General features: G+C 32.0%; 1 protein-coding gene across 1 annotated transcript in view; it reads left to right on the plus strand.

Annotated features, from left to right (window-relative positions):
• Positions 1 to 25,745, plus strand: part of LOC119665557 (syntaxin-binding protein 5) — a gene marked incomplete at its 5' end in the record, with an annotated part of 138,853 nt that overhangs the window by 10,030 nt on the left and 103,078 nt on the right. Inside the window, 5 exon segments of the mRNA XM_038074785.1 lie at positions 15,248 to 15,345; positions 15,398 to 15,586; positions 15,643 to 15,777; positions 24,330 to 24,393; positions 24,450 to 24,657. Of these exon segments, the coding sequence (XP_037930713.1) occupies positions 15,248 to 15,345; positions 15,398 to 15,586; positions 15,643 to 15,777; positions 24,330 to 24,393; positions 24,450 to 24,657 (694 nt within the window).

A 25,745-nucleotide genomic window follows, 5' to 3' on the forward strand; every position in this document is an offset into this window, starting at 1 on the left:
TATTGTGGTTAGGTGGACAAAATATTGCAGCTATTACGACATTTTCTCCATATTCATCAAATCGAATAGCTGTTGATCGTAGATAATCTTTACTGAAGTCTTCTAAAACATAGTGTTTAAGGCTTTTTTTTATTATAATACCAGTACCTCCGCGATCCATACCTTTGGGATGCTTGGTGTCATAATAGCAGTAATTTAGAATTTTGAAAGCATTTTTTTGAGTAAGATGTGTTTCAGACACAAACATAATATCAATTGCATTACTAATTAAAAAATATTCAATTTCAAGTTTATGGTTGTTTATACCGTATGCATTCCAGTGACATATTCTAATGGAGTTGCTCATTTCTTCATTATTAGAACTTGTGTTAGAGTACTTTGATTTTTTATAAGTTCTTGCATCATGCTTTGCATACTACACATAAAAAAATTAAGACTTTGGATCAGTGTATTTAGCGTTTCTTTTAAATTCCGTACTGTCGGTTTCGCCAATTGTTGAGGTTGAACATTTGCATAACTTTTGACTTGAGGTATTATTACTTCTGGATTGCCTATTTGTTCTTGAAAGTAATTTTTGGGTGGCACAGTACTTGATTGATTTTTGAGAACAGTTCTCTGCTTAACTGCAACAAATACAGTACAACCCCTATCATTTGCTGTATGGTTTTTGCCAAATTTGCTGCATTTTATTGCATTTGCATCTTCCTTAGGTTTTGGGGCATATAGAGGATTTGTGTAGATCTCCACATATTACACATACACTGGGTAAGGTGCAATAGGTTCTAGTATGACCAAATTCTTGACAGTTAGTACATTGTATTGGATCTTTCCTTTTGAAGGATTCTTCTACTGTTATCCTTCGATGTAAAAGATAACGAAGATTGTGAATTGGAATTATTTCTCCTTCAGCGAATTTTTTTGTGTTCGGCTCAAGTTCTACTTTAATATTATTTCCAGTATTCTCGCTTTCATCGGTTGATAAAATTTCAAATCTATTTTTATTTGAGGAGGCGCGGTTTTCAACTAATTTTGTTTGTTTAGGTACTTGACTAGTTGGTTTTCTGATAATGCTGCGTTTCCGCTTTGTAACAAGAATGTATCTATCTATTCCTGTCTGAATTTTTTTGCCGCTGTCTTGTTTAGCAGCATTTTGCATATTATTTTTATCTTCAATATTGATAGACTCATGTGTGTAATTATTTGTTGCGCAATTTAGCAATTTTTGATTACAAACATTTTTCTGCAAAATTTTCTCTGCTACATGTTTTTCATTGTCATTCTGATTTGCAACATTTGTTAATGGAGAATTTGGCAGTGAAGATCCACATTCAGCACTCCATGAAAAAGAAAAGAAAAAGATCACTTTTAAGTGCAGAAAAAGACGGCAATAAATTAGTAAATTTATTTGTTTGTATACTTACTCCCTCAATAACCTATTTATTTCCGCGCTCAGGGAGAGAACGCTGAACATTTATTTCAGGATTTTTTTTTTTAGTTTGGCGCAATCTGTTTGTTGTTTTTAATTTATATCGAAATTAAAATCTGAAATAATTCAAAATTCACTTCCAAGGTTCAACACAAGCAGTGGAATTTTAAGTGAATTTTAGATTTAAAAAACCGCACTTTCTCTATTTATATTATTTGAAAGCACAGCAAACAAAAACGCGTCTAAAAACTTTAAGATGTTGTAAATTGTGTTGTAAATTTATTAATAAATTATGTAATTTATTAATAAATTATGTAATTTATTAATATATGATGACCTACATCATATAAGCAATGATGTAGGTCATGGTTACTACAACCCACTTGAATTTTCCGTTCACTTATCCTTTTGATAACTTTATGCGGACCTGTGTATGGTGGCTCAAGTGGTTTTCATATATGATCAGCACGTAAGAAGATATGAATGCAGTCTTTTAAACCTTTGTGAACAAAAACTGATTGTTTAAGTGATGCGATGCTGAGGTGTGCCTGTGGCAGCTACATGATCTATTGCATAATCAACTTGAATATCGTGTTCGAACATCTCGTTCAAACATATGAATAGTTAAAACATCAAATGTAAATATTGTAAATAAGTACTTGAAATACACTAACACTTTCTTCTAGAGTAATAAAACAACACAATTGGTGAACTGAAGCAAATAGCAGAACTCTCAACATTGTGCACACGTGGTAATTACAATTGGTGGGCTCACAAAACTATCGTTCTAACGACTATCAAAAGTGATACACTTTGTTAAGGAAAAAAATAAGTCATTTTCATGGCCACAACAATTTTTTAAATTTAACAAGCAAAAATGGAATCTGATCAACAAATGCCGATCCAGCCACAGCAGAATGACGAAATCTCAAGAGTTGTAGTCAAAATTCAACCATTCTAGCAAACAGGTTCAATGTTATGATTCAAAGAGATTTAGTCGTAATTTATTATTAATTTAGTAACTCAAGACGTAACAAAATTCCATACCATTGTAGCAGCCTTGGAAAGCAACATTTTAGCAAAAATTTAAGACATTATTATTAATACACTAACTACAAATAAGTACAACATATTGAAGGACAGATTGATTAGCTCATTTACTGACTCTGAAGAAAAACGGTTACGAAATCTTTTGAGCAATGTTGAATGTAGTGACAAGAAACTAACTGAAATTTTAAACGAAATGCGTGCATTATTATAAGATAGAGCTTTTGATGAGTTGTTTAAACAGCTATGGATGCAACGCTTGCCGCTACAAATTAAAGTCATTTTATCGGTGAATGACGATAATCTGGACAAATTGGCAATAATGACAGATAAAGTATGTGACACAACTGAAATAGGTGAAATGAACAGTGTTATAAGTCTGCAATAACTAAATATTCAAACTTTCTAGAAAAAATTAACGAGCTAACACAGCAAGTATCAGCTTAAGCAAGATCAAGATCTCAATTACGGTCAAGGAAATCTAACAAACGTTTTCGAACACCAATCAAAAGCAAACCATTTTGATGGTACCATTTTAAATTTGGTGAAAAAGCAAAAAAAGTGTACAACCATGCATCTTTGCGAACAGTAAACAACCAAAAAACTAATGGGCTCCTCATCTTTGGTGACGGGTGAGCATTATCCAGAAATTGGTCGCCTATTTATTTGTGATAAAAAACAAAAATCTGGGTTTTCATCGACAGGAGTTTACCCGGCTTCAAAAGCTGAAAAATTAAATTCACCTGATGCCTTAACTTTGTATGCAGCAAATCGAACTCCGATTAGAACATATGGCAAGAAGAAACTTATAATAAATTTTGATTTCAAAAGACATCTTCCATGGGAATTTATTATAGCCAAGGTTACAGAACCCATTATTGGTTCTGATTTTATCTCACATTTTGATCTCTGAATTGACATTAAAAATAATCAATTGATTGATCCTGTAACTAAATCTGAATGATGGGGACTATGTGTTTAAAGCAACATTTGTGTTACTTCAATTTCTTCAACAGAAATTAAATCAGTTGTTTAAGAATTCGTGGACTTAAATAAATTTTCACATCCAAATTAAACAGAATATAGAGCATCACATTCAAACAACAATTGGTGTACCAATATTCGTTTATATCTGAAAATCTGAAAATTTGTAAAAAGGAATTCGATGAAATGATAAAACTGGGAATTTGTCATCCATCCAGCTGCAAATTGGTGCAGTCCCATTCATAAGGTCAGCAAATCAAATGGCGAATGGAGAGTCTGCAGAGATTATCGCAATCTTAACGCTAGAACCATCCCTGGCAGATATGCTGTACCACACATTAATGATGTTGGATCTTTTCTTAAAAGAAAGGAAATATTCAGCAAACTAGGCATTGTTAAAGAGTATCATCACATTCCAGTAGCTGAAGAAGACATTAAAAAAACTACGGTCACTACTCCATTTGGAAATTTCGATATTTTCTTTAAGGAAAGAAAATATTCAGCAAACTGGGTAATGTTAAAGAGTATCATCACAATTCACAATAATGACATTTGGTTTATGCAATGCTGCAACTACCTTCCAAAGATTTATGAATCAAGCAATACATGGTTTAGATTTTGCATATGTCTACATCGACGATATTCTTATTGCTTCAAGTGACTTCACAGAACATAAATGTACACGTAAAAAGATGTGCATTTGGTGTACCTGAAGTAAACATCTTCTAGATGTTTACAACCACTATCTGCTAGAGTCACTGCTATGTTAGAATATTAATTACTAAAAACGGTACAGCAGTTAAAAAGATTTTTAGGTATGTTAAATTTTTATAGAAGATTCATCTCAAATGCAGCAGCATCATAGGCAGCATTACATAGTACACAGAGAAGTAGTGTGAGAGGTGATAAAACATTGATCACGTGGATTGAGGGACTTCGAGAAGCATTTTACATATGCAAGACTTCATTAACCAATGCAACATTTCTTTGCTATGCTATTACCTCACTTGGAGCAGTTTTTTAACAACAAATTGACGGTGAATGGATTTTTCTCTAAAAAACTAACAAGCGCATAAATCAAGTACAGGGCATACGATAAAGAATTGCTAGCTATTTACGCAGCAATTAAACATTTCCTGTATTTTTGAGATGGTCGACAGTTTACAATTTTTACTCACCACAAATCTTTAATTTTTGCATTTAAACAAAAACCACAAAAGGCGTCACCCAGACAGTTAACACATCTGGATTTTATTTCACAGTATACCACTGATATTCAGCATATACAAGGCAAAAATAATATTATAGCAGATACACTACTAAGAATGACGACAATATCACTGCCAAGACTTATCAATTATAAACACCTATATGAAGAACAAAAAACTGACGAAGAATTGCAACGTCTTAAAAAATCTTTAGATTCAGGTCTAATATTGAAAGCAGTTACATTACCCTGATATAGATTGTGCGTTATATTGTGATACTTTAACGTCACAAATAAGGCCATATATCACTTCTTCATTTAGGACAAAAATTCGCTCCCTAGCGCATCCTGATGTGAAGGCAACAATCAATTTAATAAAGCAATGACATGTGTGATAGTCATTAAAAAAAGATGTAACACATTGGACAAGACAATGCATGGCTAAAATTAACCGACATACTAAAACAGCAGTCAGCAATTTTCAGCTTTCAACGCAACGTTTTATCAATGTACAAATAAATACAGATATGTTTTCACTCGCATTGACAGATTTACCAAATGGCCAGAAGCATTGCCCATAGAAGACATAACAGCAGAATCAGTTGCCAATACTTCTATGCAGACATGAATTTCACGATTTTGAGGTCCAAAACTAATAGTTTCAGACCAAGGTAGACAATTTGAATCGCAACTTTTCCGAGAGTTAACCAAACGCGTGAGTGTTAAAGTGATTCATACTCCGTATCATCCAAAATCCAATGGACTAATTAATAGATAGCATAAAACATAGAACAAAATGTCACGGAACAAGTAATTGTGTTGAAGCACTACCGTTAGCGTTACTGGGTCTGAGATGCAAAGTATTACAAAATTACAACATTTCAATTACAGAAATGGTTTACGGTACTGCACTAAAATTTCTTGGAGATTTGTTTGGGCCTGATAACAACGCTCCTTCTATAACAGAATGGATGCAGAAATTCAGAAATAACGTAAACAGTTTACAAGAAGCCGTTACCACACACAACTCGAAGCAATCTGAATTCGTCTATCTTGAATTACACAAGTGTGCATTTATATTCGTTACATGTGATATTGCTAAAAAGCTACTACAAAACCCCTACAATGGATGACATAAAGTACTAGAAAGAGCGAAAAATATATTTGAAATATTAATCGATGGTAAAGAGAGCTTTATATCAACAGACAGATTAATACCAGCATGCATACTCAATTTAGATGACAGCGACTTTGAAGCAACACGACTTCGATCCGGCGTTTCGCACTTTAGCTTCACTAGACACAGAGCACTGTGGCGGCTACCTGACTTGAATAGTTGAAACATTAAATGTAAATATTGTAAATAAATACTTGAAATAAACTAACACTTCCACTCAGTATTTGAATTCGAACACGAAAGGTTCGTCTTAAAATTTAAGCGCAAGCAATCAGCTACAGTACAGTGTAATAAAAAAAAAATAAGATTAAATTCAAATTCTCGGAAGAAACATTCAAAAATAATTTAAAAAATAAGAATTGCAACTGCAACTGAAGTGTAGTGTATACCTGAAAAGTGTTAATGAAAAGAAAAATCGCCAGAGACGATAAAAATTAAATCCTAAAATTTCAGGCAAGTGTCGTGTATACCTGCATACAAGAAAATTAAAAAAAAATCGAAAGTGACGATAATAAAAATAATAAAAGAAAAGGTGTCTTAAAAAAAGAAAAATTGGTTATCTTAATTAACCAACCGTGATAAAAAAAAAGTGTTGTGCATACCTGATAAATAGGTATTAAAAGAAAAAACAAAAAAAATCAAATTAAAATTAATTTAACAAATAAATAAAAAACAAGAAATTAATTAACAAATAAAATAAGAAAAGAGACGTTTTCTAGGATACAAAAACATACAATTACTAAAATATTAAATATTAAAAACCCCATTATTAAATAAATTCTCAATGGACTCAGCTTTACAGTCATTAAATGAACAAGTATATAAGTTGTCGACCATGGTCGATATCTTACAGAAGGACTTAGCTGCCGAAAGGGCCGCAAAGCAGGAGATGGAAAAACTCTATTTTTCCGAGAGGGCCACTCTTAACAAAACTATCCAAGCCCTCACAGAAAAACTTAATATTCTGAATACCTCCCCAAAAAAGTCCAATAAACGGACTAAATTGAACTCTCCATCGCCTTCCCCATCGCGTAAAACACACAGTCCTTCACCTTCCAAATCTGATAGACGGGATACACCATCACCCACAAGATCGGATAGTACAGAAACTTCATCAGAGTCTGATGAACAAATGTCGTCTGACTCAGACCGGGAATACAACGAAGAATTCCCAGAAATGACTGTGGTTGTGTCTAAACGACAAAAAAATATTCAAAAGAAAAGGCTCAAGGATACATCCACAAACGAGCAAAGGACACCTCAGGAAGAGAATGCAGAAGACACGATTCAGGCTCCAGTATCCCATCAGGAGCCCAAAACAGTTAAACCAGTCCCTATCATTCTAAGGGAACCTAGCCAGTGGAATGCCATTCGCAGAGCAATGGAAAACCGCGGGATTAAAATGACATCCGCTAAAAGAGTGCACCTGGGTATACAAATCTATCCAGAAACTGTTAATGACCACAGGCAACTAACCCGGTATTTGACGGAAACGAAAGTCCAATACCACACCTATTTCCTCCCGGAGGAAAAACAATTAAATATAGTAATTCGTGGTCTCAAAGGCCTGACACCAGAAGAAATAAAGGAGGATTTAGAAGCACAAGGCTTCCACCCCGAGGAATGCTATTTCATGAAGATTGGAGCCACTACCTCCAATCTTCTAAAAGTCCGTCTCCCTAAAGAGGAGAAACATATTTTTAATATAACAAGTTTATGTTACCTAAAAGTAACAATTGAAGCACAGAGACCCAAAAAGGGTCAAATCCAATGCCATAACTGCCAGCAATTCGGACATGCCGCCATTAATTGCAAAGCAACTGCCAGATGTGTGAAATGCACAGGAAAACATCATACAAAAGACTGCAAACGACCAAAAGAGCAAAAGCCAAAATGTACTAACTGTGGTGGAGAACACCCAGCTAGTTATGGAGGCTGCCCTAAAAATCCTAAAAACTCTAGCTGGATAAAAACCAACCCAACCCAAAGCACACAAAGACCAAGTGCTCAAATGGGTACAAAAAAATCTTACGCGGAAGCTACAAACACCAGCACAAATAATCTTAAACCTACCCCTCAAGTTCCAAGTATGGAAATGTTCTTTGTCAAAATGCAAGAACAAATGAATTCTATGATGCAGAACATGATGCAAACCATGTTCAGCACAATGATGGCGACTAACAAAAGCCATAATGGAAAGTAGAAGCCATATTAAAATCCTGACATGGAATGCGAATTCCATTCTAAACAAGAAAGGAGAATTCAGACATCTCCTCAGAGAATATCAAATAGACGTGGCACTTCTCCAAGAGACGTTTCTTAAACCCTCAATGGATTGGAGGATTCCGAACTACACAATATACAGAAGGGATAGGACACAAAACCGAGGGGGTGGCACCGCAATAGTCATCAAAAACGAAATCCCCCATCACCTTACAACAATAGAATTAGAAGCACTAGAAACAACTTCAATTAAAGTCAAATGCAACAATATGGATTTTGCACTATCTTCAGTTTACAGACCTCCTAGAGCAAAGGAGTTCATAGAAGACTTTCACGCCCTGCTAGAACAAGATAATGCAACTTTTCTAGCAGGAGACATAAACGCACACCACCAATCATGGGGAGACTTCAGCTCGAATCAGGCAGGAAGGAAACTAGATGCATACATGTTGAACAACAATATTCAACTACATGTACCAGAAGAACCAACACATTTTGGACAGCATGGAAGGGGACACACCATCGATATAGGAGCCTCAAGAAACTTTGACTACAATATACATATTGAAGTTTTAGACGAAATGTCATCAGATCACAAACCTGTTGTGTTCACAATCGAGAACTGTTTCATTGACATATCCATGCCAATGAAGACAATAACGGACTGGAGAAAGTTCAAAGAACTATTAGAAGGGGAACAATTCAACACGAATACAGAAGATATAGAAGAGAGCATCAGCCTCTTAAATGAAAAGATTATAACAGCTAAAAACACCAGCTCAAGGACCCAACAAATCAAAGCACGTAACTACTTTGATTTACCCAGGACAATAAAAGAATTAATCACCAGGAGAAACAGGATACGCAAACGAGCGCAAAGAACGGGAGATCCAGCAACAAGAATGGAAGGCAACAGACTCACAAATATAATAAGGAAAAAAATTAGTGAGTTCCAGAACGAAAAATGGGAGGATTTTATGGAGACTTTAGAAATAGGTGACAAACCTTTTTGGGGTCTCAATAAATACTTTCGATTTAAGAATAAAATGAACATACCACCAATACACGGTGAAGAAGGGATAAAATTCAGCACAGAAGACAAAGCAGAAGCATTTGCAAGCTCACTCCAGCTGCAATTCATGCAGAACACGGACCCTGACGATGATGTGGAACGGGAAGAAAAGATCGAAAGAAAAGCTAAAGTGATTCTAGCCCGAGAATGTGATAATAACATAAGACCAACTGATCCAGGAGAGATACTTCAGATTATAAGTTATCTCAAAACAAAGAAAGCTCCAGGAATAGACGGCATCAATAACAAATGCCTAAAGAATCTACCAGATACAGTAATAGGAAGGATCACAACTATAATAAATACTGTACTTCAACAAGGACATTTTCCAAAGACGTGGAAAAAATCATCAATTATTGTGCTACCAAAACCGGGGAAAAATCTAATTTTTCCACAAAATTGGAGACCAATAAGTTTGTTGCCAGCTATAGGAAAAATAGCGGAAAGAATAATTCTCTCCAGACTGAAAGACACAGTCAAAGAGAAAGAACTAATTCCTCCAGAGCAATACGGATTTATGGAAAATCACTCAACGGAACTTCAACTAGCAAGAATGTCACAAAATATCCTAACAGCACTGAGCAAACGGAAATCAACAGGGATAGTGATGTTCGACATAGAAAAAGCATTTGACAAAGTCTGGCATGCCGGATTAATAGTCAAAATGCAAAGACAAGAAATCCCATTGGATTTAATTAAGATCATCGGAAGTTTCCTTCAAAATAGGAAATTCACAGTAAGGTTGGATAATCACTTCTCATCAACAAAGAATATAGAGGCAGGAGTCCCTCAAGGATCACCCCTATCACCAATACTGTATAATCTATATACAGCGGATATTCCCAAAGCACAGAGAAACGAATTATCTCTTTACGCCGATGATACATGCATTATGTATTCCAGCAAAAAGGAGACACAGATCACAAGAAATCTGCAAGGATACATAGAGGAACTGGAAAAATACTTCAAAAAATGGAAAATCAAAATAAACGTCGAAAAAACACAAGCGATTTTCATAACAAGGAAGAAGTTTCAAAATCCACAAAAACTAAGGGTTAACAACAGGGAAATAGAATGGAAAGAAAAAGTAAGATATCTAGGAATTTTACTTGACAAAAAATTTACTTGGAAACCTCACATACGTGAAAAAAGAATGATTTGCAGCGGACTGCTAAAATCACTACAACCAATGATGAGGAAAAAACTAAACATCAAAAACAAGATGTTAATCTACAAGCAGATAATAAGACCCAACCTCTTATACGGATGCGTGGCGTACGGAAAAGCAGCAAAAACTAACATAGCCCAGCTACAAATAGCACAAAATCTGGCACTAAGACGTATACTCAATATCCCTTCATACATCAGGAACACGGACATACATAAGGATCTGAAAATAGAAACCGTAAAGAAATACATCAAGGACAAAGCATTGAAACTATTTCAGAAGGTGGACAATCACAGAAATCCAACTTTAAAGATGTTAACGCCCAGAGGATATCACCGAACAAAGGGCAGGTACGCCGACCTAAGAAGTCTAATACTTTAAGGACAATTTAAAGTATTAAAAATGAAGACAACAGATTGACCCAGTGAACATAACTAAGATGTTCACAAAAAAAAGGGAGTAAAGGTACCAACAGGCACTAACTCCAATCAACAAAACAACATCAGCTAACACTTCCTTCTGGTGAGTAGAAAACAAACTACAGGCTTTAATTGTTGCAATCCTCTACGAAATTGGTTCAAGAACTTTTCCTGAGAGGTGTGCCTGGTTACCTGGTAACCATGTATTTCTTTTATCTGATTTTGTGGAGGCTTTGTCCCATCCGAAGTATTGTGATATCCAAGGAATTGTAACGATGGAACTCCAATCTCACAATGTCTAAATGCTGGGTTGCACCCTTGGAAATAACCAAAATTCAGTCTATGTAACAAAAAAGGAATGGTGTGGCTCGGAAGAGCTATTAGCTGCTGGACTGAAGTTTCAAGTGTAATCACTCTCGATTCTAGATATGGAACCGTTTTCTTTTTATGGTTAACTGTCGCATCAGTGAACTGTGGCGTGGCCAAAGCATAATGCAAGGATGGCATGTTATCCATGCATCCGATGCACTTATAGAAATCCCTCTATTTGTGCAAACTACATTTCTAGAATCGACTGGAAAAATGGAGACAACTTAATTATGCTAAGTGCTCCTTTGTCCTGTTTGTATTCAAGGTGCTGATTCGTTCATTGTGGTACTTCTGTATTTTCACTTTATTAACAATTATAACTGTTTTGAATGTATGTGGTTTTAATTTAATTTTTATTTACACAATTTTTAATTGAAAGTATACTACAAACGTGAACTACGCAACGCAACTGACGCCAACCAACATTTAGTTGCTAATCACATTCTCCCGCGTTTTGACATTCGCTGTCATTCATATCTGGGGTGACCATATGTTGTTTCAACTTTTAAGGTGACCAGTTGTGAGCTTCTGTTATTCGTTTGCAGTCGGTCATTCCTGACGTCAAGCGTTCTCGCGCTCCGAATCAGTTTCTTCGTCGTACGAAAATTGTCACCATAGTTTTAGGAGATCAAATGCATAGACTGATTTGTAGTGTCGTTGTTTTCGATCGGATCCTGGTAGATCTTCGACGACAACGGTCATTATCGAGAACTTCAGTGACTACGAATGGTCCTTTGTATCGACACTCAAGTTTACGGGACATATCAATGGATGCTGGTTCTCGTTCTGCCAGAACTAAATCACCTTGTGCATTTTTCGTTGGTTTCGTCGAAACGTGTTTTAGCGTAGACTCGTTTACTATCGGTGTTATTAGCAGCAATTAATCGTCGTCGATGAAGTTCTTCTTTAGTGATGGGAATAGTGTCATCTTCACCGTCTTCATCTGTTTCCGTTTTAACTTGAGTTTTAAGCTGCTCCAAATTGATTTACGTGCTTTATTTATAGCCCATTTTTTATCATCTTTATCATCTAATTCCTCATCCGAATCATGTCTACGTTTACGATTACCAAAATTTCGCTCCACAGGTTCCACTTTTAATTTCTGTCGCAGGTTTTTGATTTTCTTTTTCGGCTTTTTGAATTTTGCGTTTTTAATTTCAGAGAATGTAACTAATGCTAAAGTAATTCTAGTATCATCTAAAGTTTCCAAACGTTTTCCAATTAACTTTGTTTTCATGTCCAGTAATTTTGTACGATGCTATTGCTCCTGTTCTAAATTTTTGCCGATTCCTTTTATGCCTGTAGTGAAACATTCTCGGAATTCATTCATCAGTGCTAACACCTTTCCTTTAAAGTCTGAATTTACACTATCCATACATACGTCATCTTCCGTTATTGGACTAAGTTTATTAATTTTACTAATTCTTTTAACTTTGTTTTCTAATTTGAACTGTCCAGTGTCATAGACGGCACGTGTATTTTCGTAATTAAATATTTCTTTATCATAGTCCAACACATTATCCTCAATTTTCACAACCGTCTCAATTTGTAAATTGAATGGTTCTATATCACCACCGAATCCACCAATGCTAAATAGGGTTGCTTACCACTAATCATAATTTGCTTAAGAAATTAATTGCCATTAATTCGTATTTTACGCACGAAAGCTGACGGTTTTCCGCAATTTTGCTGTTCATTTTTGGGGTGCAGCTTATTGCGGTAGATCATTTTTATTGGCGTTTTAAATTTTTTCGTTGCCTTCCACAGAGAATAGTTGTTTTCTTTAAGTGGTCCAAGAGCCTCGATATATTCTTGTAAAGCGCGATTTTTGTCATCAGATAGGGCTTTTTTAAGATCTTTTGAAGTCTTTGAATCTTTGTTTTGAGGTGGATAATCGAAGTCTTTGCCATTCTCGTCTCTGCTTGTCGTTTTCGGGAAATAAGATAATCAATGTGTGATTGAAATATTATAAGTTAACAACGCAAACATTGATGCGTAATTAATTTCCAGACACTACGTCAGCGTAAAATCATATTTCTTTTTTTGCATTCTTATGCTGAAGTACGTGCCGTTTAAAAATCAATAAATACAAAATCAGTTTTTTTAAGCGCTACACAGTGAGCGAACCTCGGTTTTTTAATTTTTGAACAAAGTCCACAAAAAATTAACTAAATAACAATTGTAAGCCGGACAATTGTTAACTTATATTTGACTGGATTAAACTTTTTGGTTGAAAGGCTTTAATTACAGCATTATTTAATGTCTGGTGAAGTTATCAACTGCTTTATCAATTTCTTTGGGTGATCTAAAATTTGAATTGTTGCTTATTTCCCCATTAATGATATTTCTATAATTCCTCCAGTTTATAAGAGTTTTCTTATTCCACTCTTTTGAGTTAGTATTAAATTCTATCAGAGTTAAAATAACCGGAGAATGGTCAGAGGATCAATCATAAGAAGATTTAACAGCAATGTTTTCACGTTTCACGTGACCCGAGGACACAACATTAAGGCTGTTGCCAAGTGCTGCATACAGTTGACAACCTCTTGGATATATCAGTCTAGAACCCCGAAAGGTGTGTTTAGCATTGAAATCCTCAGCAACTAGAAAGTTAGGACCGAGATCATTAAAAAATTTCCGGAATTATTAAGATTTAATAAGAAATTTAGGAGGAACGACGATTTTAGTTAGACGCAAATTGATGTAGCCTGTAGATATTCATGACAATGCTTTTGGATTTCATAATGTTGTATTGTGTTTCTAACAAGTACAACAAAACCGTCACATGCTTTACCATCTGGATGTTTAGTATCATAAAACTTATATCCATAAATTCAAAATCAGTTTTTGAAGATTACATGTATTTCAGATATAAACAGTATATCGATGTTGTTACTCACCAGAAATCGAGTTACTTCCAGTACATGTTGACTTAAGTCGTTTGCATTCCAATGGGATATTGTGATTGCATTCATTTGGGATTTACCAACTCTGCAATTAAACTTTATTTTTGTATCATGCTTTGCATCAAGCTATTCATCATATTTTGCATGAAGTCCATGAAGTGTTCAATTTTTTGAGTAACACTTGCGAGTATTGCTACAAAGCCTGGAAAGGAAGGAGAGCTATTGGTAAGAAGTGCGATTTGTTTGGTGGCATTTGCGTACGTCGTTTGCTACGTTGATTGCAATCCAGGACCAAAGTTTTTTGGAAGGGACGGAAAATGAAATGTTGCATTTGGGCAACGTGCTTTTATAAATGGAAGTAAATTTGATATAAAAAATCATGTCTATATTTACTCAGAATAAAAAAATAAACAAAACTCACGTTTACTAAACGTCAAAACAAAAGAAAAATAATAATGAAGTATGACCACAACGCTGCACGTCAATTATAAAAACAATTAAAAATATATATTCAAAATATATGTAATTAGAGATGAAAAATATGATAAAATATTAGTAAAATTTATTGCTATAGTTTTTGTGTTATTATTGAACTTAAATCAGTTTGTTGACGTCTTTTCTTTTAAGGAAGTTGTTTAGTTAAGTACTAAAGAAGATCAGAACACGAATTTCAGATGAAACATTTTGTATGAATAGAGCTAAAAGGATTACTTATATATCTCTCAGTACTTTTGATAACTTGCTTCCAGTTGGGTAAAAATAACCGATAAGCCGTAGAAACCAAAAAAAGAAAACATTCGTGTTCAAATTGAAAAAAATTTTTTTTCATTCAATATTTATATGACTCTGATAGGCATTCTTAGTTTAGTTTTTGCCCTTGTAATCGAAAACCGTTAATGAAAAAACACTGTAAGCATAAATGTATTGATAACAAGATTCGTGAAATTTATGTGCTTTTTATAAAACGATCTTAAATTTAAAATTAAGAATTTATAAAGTCCTTTAGGATTAATTTTGATTGGTAATTAAAATTGAAAGTCAAAATCTTAACCGTATTTTCCGAGATAGAAAACTTGTATATTTTATAAGTGTACAATTTTAATGGTTAAAAATAGTATTAAAATAATAGTGGCTATTAACATTTTTTTGTTAATGGTATATGTAACATATATATAGAAGAAGAATTAGAAAAAAATAACTTTAAATAGTTAAATACATTAACAAAACATTATGCATAAATATTTTTTAGACTTTTCGACATGGTTTTCCTTATTCACCTACTGCATTTGCTTTTGATCCCGTACAAAAATTGATAGCAATTGGTGATAAATCAGGTTACCTACGAATGTAAGAAAATTTAAAATGAATATTCATTATTAATAACTAAGAACTATTTTAGACTTGGAAGACCTGGCGTTGATGCACATGCTAAACATGAAGGGGAATCGGCATGTGCTGTTATCTTAGTCGAATTCATTATTAATAAAGGTGCACTTGTTACTGTTACCGCAGATGATACCTTACATTTATGGGACATTCGCCAGAAAACACCTCATATTGTACAGAGCCTTAAATTCCAAAGAGAAAGGTATAGTCATTTTATTACTAAGTGAAAATTTTGTCATTTTTTAAATTTGTTTTTAGATTAACTAGTATTCATGTACCGGTTGGAAGTAAATGGATACATGCTGGCACTGAGAAAGGAAATGTTCATATAGTGCACGTAGAAACATTTGCTCTCAGTGGCTATATAATAAATTGGAATAAGGCAATTGAAGTGTGAGTAAATCCAAGTATTCTAAAAATTCACAATTTAAAATTAACTTTTATATTTCATTATAAATTTTGCATATGGGTCATTCTTTAACAAACCGTACGGATTTTGGCCGTACGGTTTCCGATTCCGATTTGGCAGAATTTTTTTATGAGCTCCTTTCATGAAAATAGAAGACCCATATCTCGGGAAAAAATTTTGTAATTTTTTTCCTAGGAGATATGGACCCATGGGATTTTGAGCATTGGCATTGTAGACACATTTTCAAATGGCTAAATCAGGCTCAGGCTCTATAAATGGTAGTAACTTGAAATTCGCTGCATTTTAAAAGTAATTGATTGGACTTTTAAGAAATTATTTAAATTATTGCGATTGTTTATATTTAAACAAAAAACACGTTCCCAAATTTTCATTTTTTATATTTGATTTAGATTCAGTTTTAAATTTTACTGCGAAATAAAATTTTTCAGGAACCTATTATTTTTTGAAATATTTTAATATTTTTTTTTCTCCCGCAGAACACATCAAGCACATGCGTACTATATTTCCATTGAATGAATTTTCAAAAAATATATTACATATATTCTTATATAATATTTTTGATTGCGATTAGTAATAAAATTCTATATAAAACCCAAAAATTTCAGGACGATATTGTAATTAGAAGTACTTTTAAAAATTTATTTATTCTTCATATCACACCAAACACATACACACGATTTTTCAGTACAAAAAAAAAAAGGAATATGTCACACAAATTTTTTTTTTTTTGATTTAAATTAATATATAAATTCTACTTAAAAAATAAATATTTCCACTGTGATAATCCTTTTAGAAGTAATTAAAAAAAATGAATTAATCAGGTGTTCTTCACGTTAGTCATACGCATCATAGTACCATAAAATCAATTTTCGAAGGAAAACGATACAAAAATTTTTACTCTTTATTTCTGAATTGAGTTTATCATTAAATTCTACATAAAAATGAAACTTTTTTGGACCTTAGTATTCTCATAAGTATTTTTACTGAATAAATAAATCACATATTTAAAATTTTTAATATTCCTCTGGATAACTCTAAGAATAGCGATGAAGAAGATGACTCGCATCAATTTTAAAAAATCTGCAGGAAAAGTTTAATGGCACAACAGATAGGAGGATGAAAATAAAAATATTGGGTGTGATACATAATTGGTCTATCCGAAAGGGTCACGACTTACTTCTCAAACGCTACAAAATGTATGACTACTGTTGTTAAAAAACTTACTTCAGAGAAATGAATCCTAGAAGACCCAAATATAAAAAGCCATCGCTAGGAACACATGAACCCAATTGAATTTAAAATTTTTGCGAATGTGAAGAAATCACTCAAGTAATGCCAGGGAAAAAAATCTGCGTATCAGTACAAATTGACGGTATGCAACTCCTAAACAATTTGAAGGAGTTGCATACTCTTTTCAAACTCAACCATCCAGACCTGTAATGCAGTTTTTCTAAATTTGAATGTTTACGACAACAGCATTGCGTTCTTGTAAGAGCAAGTGGCACAGCTGTAAATAAGTGATTTCAGGTGTAAATAAAGTTTTTATGTAGAGTTTTAATTTTTTGATAGTTTATAATACGAATTAAAAAAGTCAAAAAAATTGAACTTTTTACAAATTCAAACTACCCAAAAAGCCAAGTGATTCTAATTTGCGAGATTCTACTATAGTTCGTTTAGTTTATTTCTTATAACATTTCTGACTTGTGGGGAGTGTTTTTCTAACTGTAGCAGAATATCAACTTATCAAAAATGGTAGATGTAACTATGTGCTGAAGTTATGTAGGCAGTTTAGCTAGTGTGGAACTAATTAATTTTTTAATTCTTCAATATAAGAAAAAAGTTCACAAAACGGTTTAATTATGTTAAAATTCGTAATTTAAAAAAAGAGATGATGCGGAACTAATTTATAATGTTAATATTTTATGTAGAATTAAATAAATTGTTCCATTTCACTTAATATATTTACTCAAAACTAAACTAAAGCACACACTGTACGAATGTGAAAACCAAACTGACTTCTCACAATCTAACAATCTAGGATTGCTAGACTGTTTTAACTGATATTGGAAATTATATTACTGAATACACTTTTACCAAAATATTACTAATTAAATGAACCTAGAACCGCAACTCTGATTTTAATAAAAATTTGCAAAAACCTTCCCGGGGATATACGTAATAATTTCCCACGGTGATTGGATGTATTTTTTTTGAATCCAACGAGTACAGACAGTCAGACAACATTCATTTTTATATATATAGATTTAATGTTAAACTCAATTCAAAATTAAAAAGTAAAAATTTTTGTATAGTTTTTCTTAGAAAATTGATTTAATGGTATTATGGTACGTATGAGTAACGTAAAGGACGCCTGATTAATTAATTTTTTTTAATTACTTCTAAAAGGAATACCACACTGGAAATATTAATTTTTTAAATACAATTTATTTATTATATTTATTATTTTAAATCAAAAGAAAAAAAGAAAAATTTATGTGACATTCCTTTTCTTTTTGTACTGAAAAATCCTGTATATGGGTCATTCTTTTACAAACCGGACGGATTTTGGCAAAAAATGACCTCATCACCTCCGATTTGGCTGAAATTTTTTTTATGAGCTCCTTTCATAAAATAAGAAGACCCGTATCTCGGGAAAAAATTTTGTAATTTTTTTCCTAGGAGATATGGGCCCATGGGGTTTTGAGAATTGGCATTGTAGACACATTTTCAAAGTTCTATAAAAGGTAGAAACTTGAAATTTATTGCGTTTTAAAGATAATTGGTTGAACTTTTAAACAATTAAGATTGTTTATATTTAAGTACAAATTTTAACCGTTAAATTTCAAAAGAAAAAGATATCTCAAAACGGTACGCAACATTTTTCATTTTTTATATTTTATTTAGATTCAGTTTTAAATTTTACTAAGAAATAAAAGTTTTCATGATGGCACCGATTTTTATAAATTTTTTAAATTTTTTTTTTCTCATAAAACACATCAAACACATGCGTGCTATATTTACATTGAATGAATTTTCAAAAAATATACTACAAATATTCTTATATAATATTTTTGATTTCAATTAGTAATAAAATTGTACATAAAACTCAAAAATTTCAGGACGATATTGTCGTTGGAACTACTTTTAAAAAATTTATTTATCCTTCACATCACTCCAAACACATACACACGATTTTTCAGTAAAAAAAAACAGAGGAATACGTCACACAAATTTTTCATTTTTACTTTTAATTCCGATTAAACAATAAATTCTTCTTCGAAAATAAATATTTCAGATATGTTCCAGAAGTAATTTAAAAAAAATTAATTTATCAGGTGTCCTTCATGTTACTCATACGCACCATAATACCCTTGAATCAATTTTCCAAGAAAAGTGACACAATATTCACATTTTAAATTAGTTCCGCATCATCTCTATTTTTAAATTATGAATTTTAACATAATTAAACCGTTTTATGAACTTTTTCTTATATTGATGAGTTTAAAAATTAATTAGTTCCACACTAGCTGAACTACCTGTATAACTGCAGCACATAATTACACAGTTGAAAAAATTCTTTAAGCAGGTACGAATTGTTATAGGAAATAAACTGTAAACAATTCTATATGGAGATAAACTGTAAAGAACTATAAACAAAATATTTTTTTTAAGTTTTTGTATTGATTTTATTAATAATCATTTCATTATTGATACATAATCTGTAATGTCTGCAGAAGAAAATATTTTTGCCATTAATATCGGTTTCGAATTAGGAATAAAGCAGTGATATTTTAATGTGCCTTTAACTGATGTAGCTGCTTCGAAACGGTGTTTAATCTTATTTTCTTCAGCTTCATAGTCTTTTGATGTTGAGAAATGGCACACAACATTTGGTAAACATTCGTTAGCCCAGTTAAATAATTCCTTTGGTGTTTGAATTGGATTATGTATTCGTTGAAGACTAGCTCTTGCAGCATTCCTCTTTAAGGTACCAGCTAAGCCGTCGCATGGTCCTTTGCCGTGTGAAGTTGGGAAAAAGTGCAATTCTGCCTCCAAACCAAAGTCTGCTTTGTGATGAGTTCCGCAATATTGTGGTCGTAAAGTTGCAAATTTTGAAAAACTGCATTTGAGGTCCGGATGGCTGAGTTTGAAAAGAGTATGCAACTCCTTTAAATTGCTTAGAATGAGCCGTTTTTGCATTTGTGTCCTCTTCCCGTCAATTTTTACGGATACGCAGTCCTTTTTCCCAGGCATTATTTGACTGTTTTCATCACATTCGTAAAAATTTAAAACTGCATCGGTTACATGTTTTTCTAACGATGGGTGGCTTTTTGGATTTGGGTCTTCTAAGATTCCTTTTTCTGAAGCAAGTTTTTTAGCTACAGTAATCATATGCTTTGTAGCGTTTGGAAAGTGAGTTGTGATTCTTCGAAAAGACCAATTATGTACCACACTCAATATTTTTATTTTCATCGTCCTATCTGCTGAGCCATTGAATTTTTCCTGTAGATTTTTTAAAATTGATGCAAGGTCATCTTCTTCATCGCTATTGTTGGACTCATCGGGAGGAATGTTGAAAATTTTATGTTTAATTGCTTCAGTTATATCCTTTATTTTTTCATTTTTATATTCCTGTTGTTTAAGTTTTCTCGATGTAATTGGGGTATTGCTTATTAGAGAGAGTGCTTTATTTAATGGACTAATAGCACTTTTTCTGACTTCAGTTTCGTATGTAGCCGAACTGCTATTACTTGATGGTTGAATATTTTCCTCGCTCGATGACTGGCTGTTGTTTTCCGATATAGCTCCTTCATTGTTCTTATTTTTTTTGGCTCTCATCGCCAGTCTCATTCGGCAACTGTTACATATTTTTTTCCCCATATTTTTTTGGTCCTAGGCATCCCCAACATACGCAGGATACTATCTGAAACTTGCCTTACTTTGGCCTTTCTTGGATGTATTTTTAACTTCAGCGGATTGAAACATTTTAAGTCATTGAATTGCCGTAGATGCAATTTATTTTTTTCAACTTTTGCCATTATTTAAATGTTCTTACTTGTTTGTTCGCTTTCAAAACAGAAACTGAAAATTTATCAGACTTACTTAACATTTTATACCAAATTTGATACTGGATCTTTTAAAGATAGGAGTACCTAGACACTCCATTTCAAATTGTTTACAGTTCTTACCTGCTTAAAGAATTTTTCCAACTGTAGCAGAATAATACTCACCATAGAAGGTGGGTGTACTTATGTGCTTCAGTTATTCAGGTAGTTCAGCTAGTGTGGAACTAATTAATTTTTAAACTGATCAATATAAGAAAAAGTTCATAAAACGGTTTAATTATGTTAAAATTTATAATTTAAAAATAGAGATGATGCGGAACTAATTTAAAATGTGAATATTGTGTCACTTTTCTTGGAAAATTGATTCAATGGTATTATGGTGCGTATGAGTAACATGAAGGACACCTGATAAATTAATTTTTTTAAATTACTTCTGGAAGCAATATCACACTGGAAATATTTATTTTCGAAGAAACCATTGACTGTAGTTTACTTTGTTGGTTTATACCAATATATAGAAAATCCCATTATAAAAGACTGACGATTTAAATGACTGAATTAGGTTTGGACGAATATATAGAATTTTTAATATATATTTTCAATTTTTTAATATTTTCAATTTTTAATATTCTTGATATATATTTTTAATATTCTTGATATATATTTTTTTATATGATTTTATATATTTACATCTTAAAGTTGTAAGTTCTATATTTTATAAATATATTTTTATTGATATTCTGATATGTAAATATAACACTGCGTTATTTGTATTATATTTGCATTATGTATGTTGGAGGTGGATGTGGAAATGTTCTCATTATGAATGGAAATATCATTATATTATTTTCATTTGTGTGTGTGGGTGTTTTCATATCTATTTCTAATAATTATCTTAATGTAAACGGTTATGGTTTACATTATTCACATCATTATGTGAAGGTATTTACACCATATAGTTTGTTGTTGTGTTTAGCTTAGGATTACATAATTCTTGCCGGTGTTGTTTGATGTCATATGCTAGCATTTGGGTATATGATATCAAATGCGCTGTAGACTTAGCGGTGCCGCATATGTATGTATATGTACATATATGTGTGGGAACGTATGCATTGTTATAATGTTATATTAAAACAGCTATGTAATAGTTAATTATGTACAACTTGTGATGCTTTACTATATGTATGTGTTTATGCGACATATACATGTAGGTTTGTGCATTATAAGATGTATATATGGCGATTATATCAAAATTGATTGATCGGAATTAAAAGTAAAAATGAAAAATTTGTGTGACGTATTCCTCTGTTTTTTTTTACTGAAAAATCGTGTGTATGTGTTTGGAGTGATGTGACGGATAAATAAATTTTTTAAAAGTACTTCCAACGACAATATCGTCCTGAAATTTTTGAGTTTTATGTACAATTTTATTACTAATTGAAATCAAAAATATTATATAAGAATATTTGTAGAATATTTTTTTTAAAATTCATTCAATGTAAATATAGCACGCATGTGTTTGATATGTTTTATGAGAAAAAAAAAAATTTTAAAAATTTATAAAAATCGGTGCCATCATGAAAACTTTTATTTCTTAGTAAAATTTAAAACTGAATCTAAATAAAATATAAAAAATGAAAAATGTACCGTACCGTTTTGAGATATCTTTTTCTTTTGAAATTTAACGGTTAATATTAGTACTTAAATATAAACAATCTTAATTGTTTTAATTAATTTCTTAAAAGTTCAACCAATTATCTTCAAAACGCAATAAATTTCAAGTTTCTATCTTTTATAGAACTTGAGATATAGCCATTGGAAAATGTGTCTACAATGCCAATTCTCAAAACCCCATGGGTCCATATCTCCTAGGAAAAAAATTACAAAATTTTTTCCCGAGATACGGGTCTTCTTATTTTATGAAAGGAGCTCATAAAAAAAATTTCAGCCAAATCGGAGGTGATGAGGTCAAAAAGGTGTCCGGTTTGTAAAAGAATGACCCATATGTGTTTGGTGCAATGTGATGGATAAATTTTTAAAAAATTTTTAAAATTTTTAAAAATACTTCTAAGGACAATATCGTCCTGAAATTTTTGGATTTCATGTAGAAACTGAATCTAATTCAAATATAAAAAATGAAAATTTGGGAACGTGTTTTTAGAAATTTTTTTTTTGAAAATGAACGGTTTATATTAGTACTTAAATATAAACAATCGTAATAATTTAAAAAATTACTTAAAAGTTTAAACAATTATGTTTAAAATGCAGCAAATTTGCAGCAAGTTCCTACCATTTACAGAGCATGAGCCTGATATAGCCATTTGAAAATGTGTTTACAATGCCAATGCTCAAAACCCCATGGGTCAATATCTCCTAAGAAAAAAATTACAAAATTTTTTCCCGAGATATGGGTCTTCTTATTTCCTGAAAGGAGCTCATAAAAAAAATATGAAAAAATATCTTTTCTACACTATGTGTATTCGGCAATTTCGAAGTGTGCCAAAAAAAACAAGGTGCTTGCTAAAGTCGCTAATTGAGATATTGGCATCACTGTTGCAATCTGTCAAATGTGGTTTTCGCAAAGCACAAATCCCGCATATTGACATAATGCAAGCAAACTACATTTTGTGTAAAAGCAAATAATTAATTAAAATTGGAAATTAAAATGATTAATGAACTAAAAGCAAAATTTTGTGCCTTAATAAGTATAAACTTTTTAGCAACTTATAAGTTACAAATTTTAAATGCTTTTTAAATATGTATACATTCTTCATGTAGATATTCCTATATATTTTTGTATGTGTTTGCATGTATATTTTTAAAATAATTATTTATTCCAATTTTGGAATTTTTAAAATTTATTTCCACAATTTCAAAATTTATGAAATTTTCAATTTTGTTTGAATTTTTGTTTACAAACTTTTGACATATGATTGGAATATTCGTTGAAATTTCCAATAAAGGTTCACAAAAGATCGCTTATTGCTTTGGTAACATTTTTTTCTGCAGTCACTAATATGTTTCGCCACTTTATAACTAGTCGTTTAGGTAGAGAAAGTAGTATTGTTGTTTTGCATATATTTTAGTGACTAAGCAAGTGACTTGTTGTTGTTTTTTGCCACACTTAGAAGTTGCCAAATACAACTATTATGATTTTAACATAGAGTGCCTTTCAAAGAACTTTAAGGGTATTCATATAGGTGATAATTTTTTAAAGCCTGTATATGTTAAATGTTACCTAAAAATTGCCAGAAAGATATGGTAGAGATTAATTTAATTTAATAACTTTAGAATAGTTTCGAGTTGGCTTTATTAATATGATCGGCAATATTATTCACATTCTTAATACATTACGTGAATGAAAAACCAACTTAGAGTTTTTTATTCTCTTTACATAAACTTTTAACAACATAAATAACAATATTTTTGTTATTTAACTTTATATGCAGGACTCGAACTAGTCATCCAGGTGCTGTTATTGGATTATGTGATAATCCAACAGATGCTAATAAGGCGAGTGGATAAATTTAATATTCTTTAATACAAAAAAATATTTATTTTATTTATAGTTATTAATTGCATTTGAATGCGGACTTCTTGTGTTATGGGACTTAAAAGCAAGGTGTGCAGAAATAAGATGGCAATCAGCAGAACCAGTTAAATCTATTTCCTGGCATTATGAAGGCAAATATTTTGTTTCATCACATACTGATGGTTCCATTTGTTCATGGCCATGTAGATCTGTTGCGAAACCGCAATCGTTTGTTTATCCTCATGGTAGGTATAAAGTAAATGTGTTTATTATATAAAATGTGTATTATAAAATTTGTATTAATTATTATATAAAATTTGTATACTTGTATTTGCAAGTATATTGTAGTGTTAGAAACTATTGTAGTGTTAGCAACGTTAATCAAGACTATTATTCTTCTAAAATTTTGGCTTTTCATCAGTCGTTTTTTAATTTAAATTTCGCAATTAGTTTTATTCTTATTTTGTAATTTAATAATATTGAATAAACAAGTAACAAAGAGTGGCGCCAAAAAAGGGGTTTTCCAATGTAACTTTGATACGAAATTATTTAAAAATCGTGATGGGGTCGTTAGAAGATATGTTTATATTAGTCGATACGAAGGCCCTACAAAATATAAGTCCAAAATTGAAGGTCATTAAGTTTAAAATTTTAATGGGACTCCTTATTCAAAAAATGTATGTGAAAACATTTATTGTTAAGATTTTGACAGAAGTGCAAAAATTGAGTTTTTGTTTTGATTTTAATAAAATTTAATTGGCTTTCGGTTGTTATATAATTTTGATATCCAAAATCAAAATCTATCCCACACAGCCTTAACTGTATGTTATCTGCTCTATTATGTTCGTTGGCGCTCTATGGAGCCTAAATAAATAAATAACATTTTACGCAATAGGTTCAATTTACAACAAAAGTATAGGTTTTTGATATTTAACTTAAAAAAAATTTAATATTTATTACTATATGTAATTGTAATATATCAAACAAAAGCTCTGCAAAAGCATTGCAACAATATTTTCTATTTAGCCAATTTGACTTAATACGCATATGTTTAATAAGTAGTGGCACGGTTAGTAACTAAATTAAGAATACTGTAATTAACTTCTTGTTTAGTCTATTATTTTAAAGTCGAACTATTATAGCAACTGCCGCACGTATTTGCTAAATGTAATACGGTATTCCTTTGTCGAGGTATGCTTCGGTGCTCAATTTCACTTTGAAGTTGAAGTTTTCTATGAATAGGTCTCAATTTTTGTACTCAATTGTTGATAAGGTTTGTTTGGCTCTTCTTTCGCATTTTTGCACAATTGCACTGAAGATGAGTAGAACTCGA

Source organism: Teleopsis dalmanni, chromosome 1 (genome assembly GCF_002237135.1).
Source record: "Teleopsis dalmanni isolate 2A chromosome 1, ASM223713v2, whole genome shotgun sequence".
Taxonomy (NCBI): domain Eukaryota; kingdom Metazoa; phylum Arthropoda; class Insecta; order Diptera; family Diopsidae; genus Teleopsis; species Teleopsis dalmanni.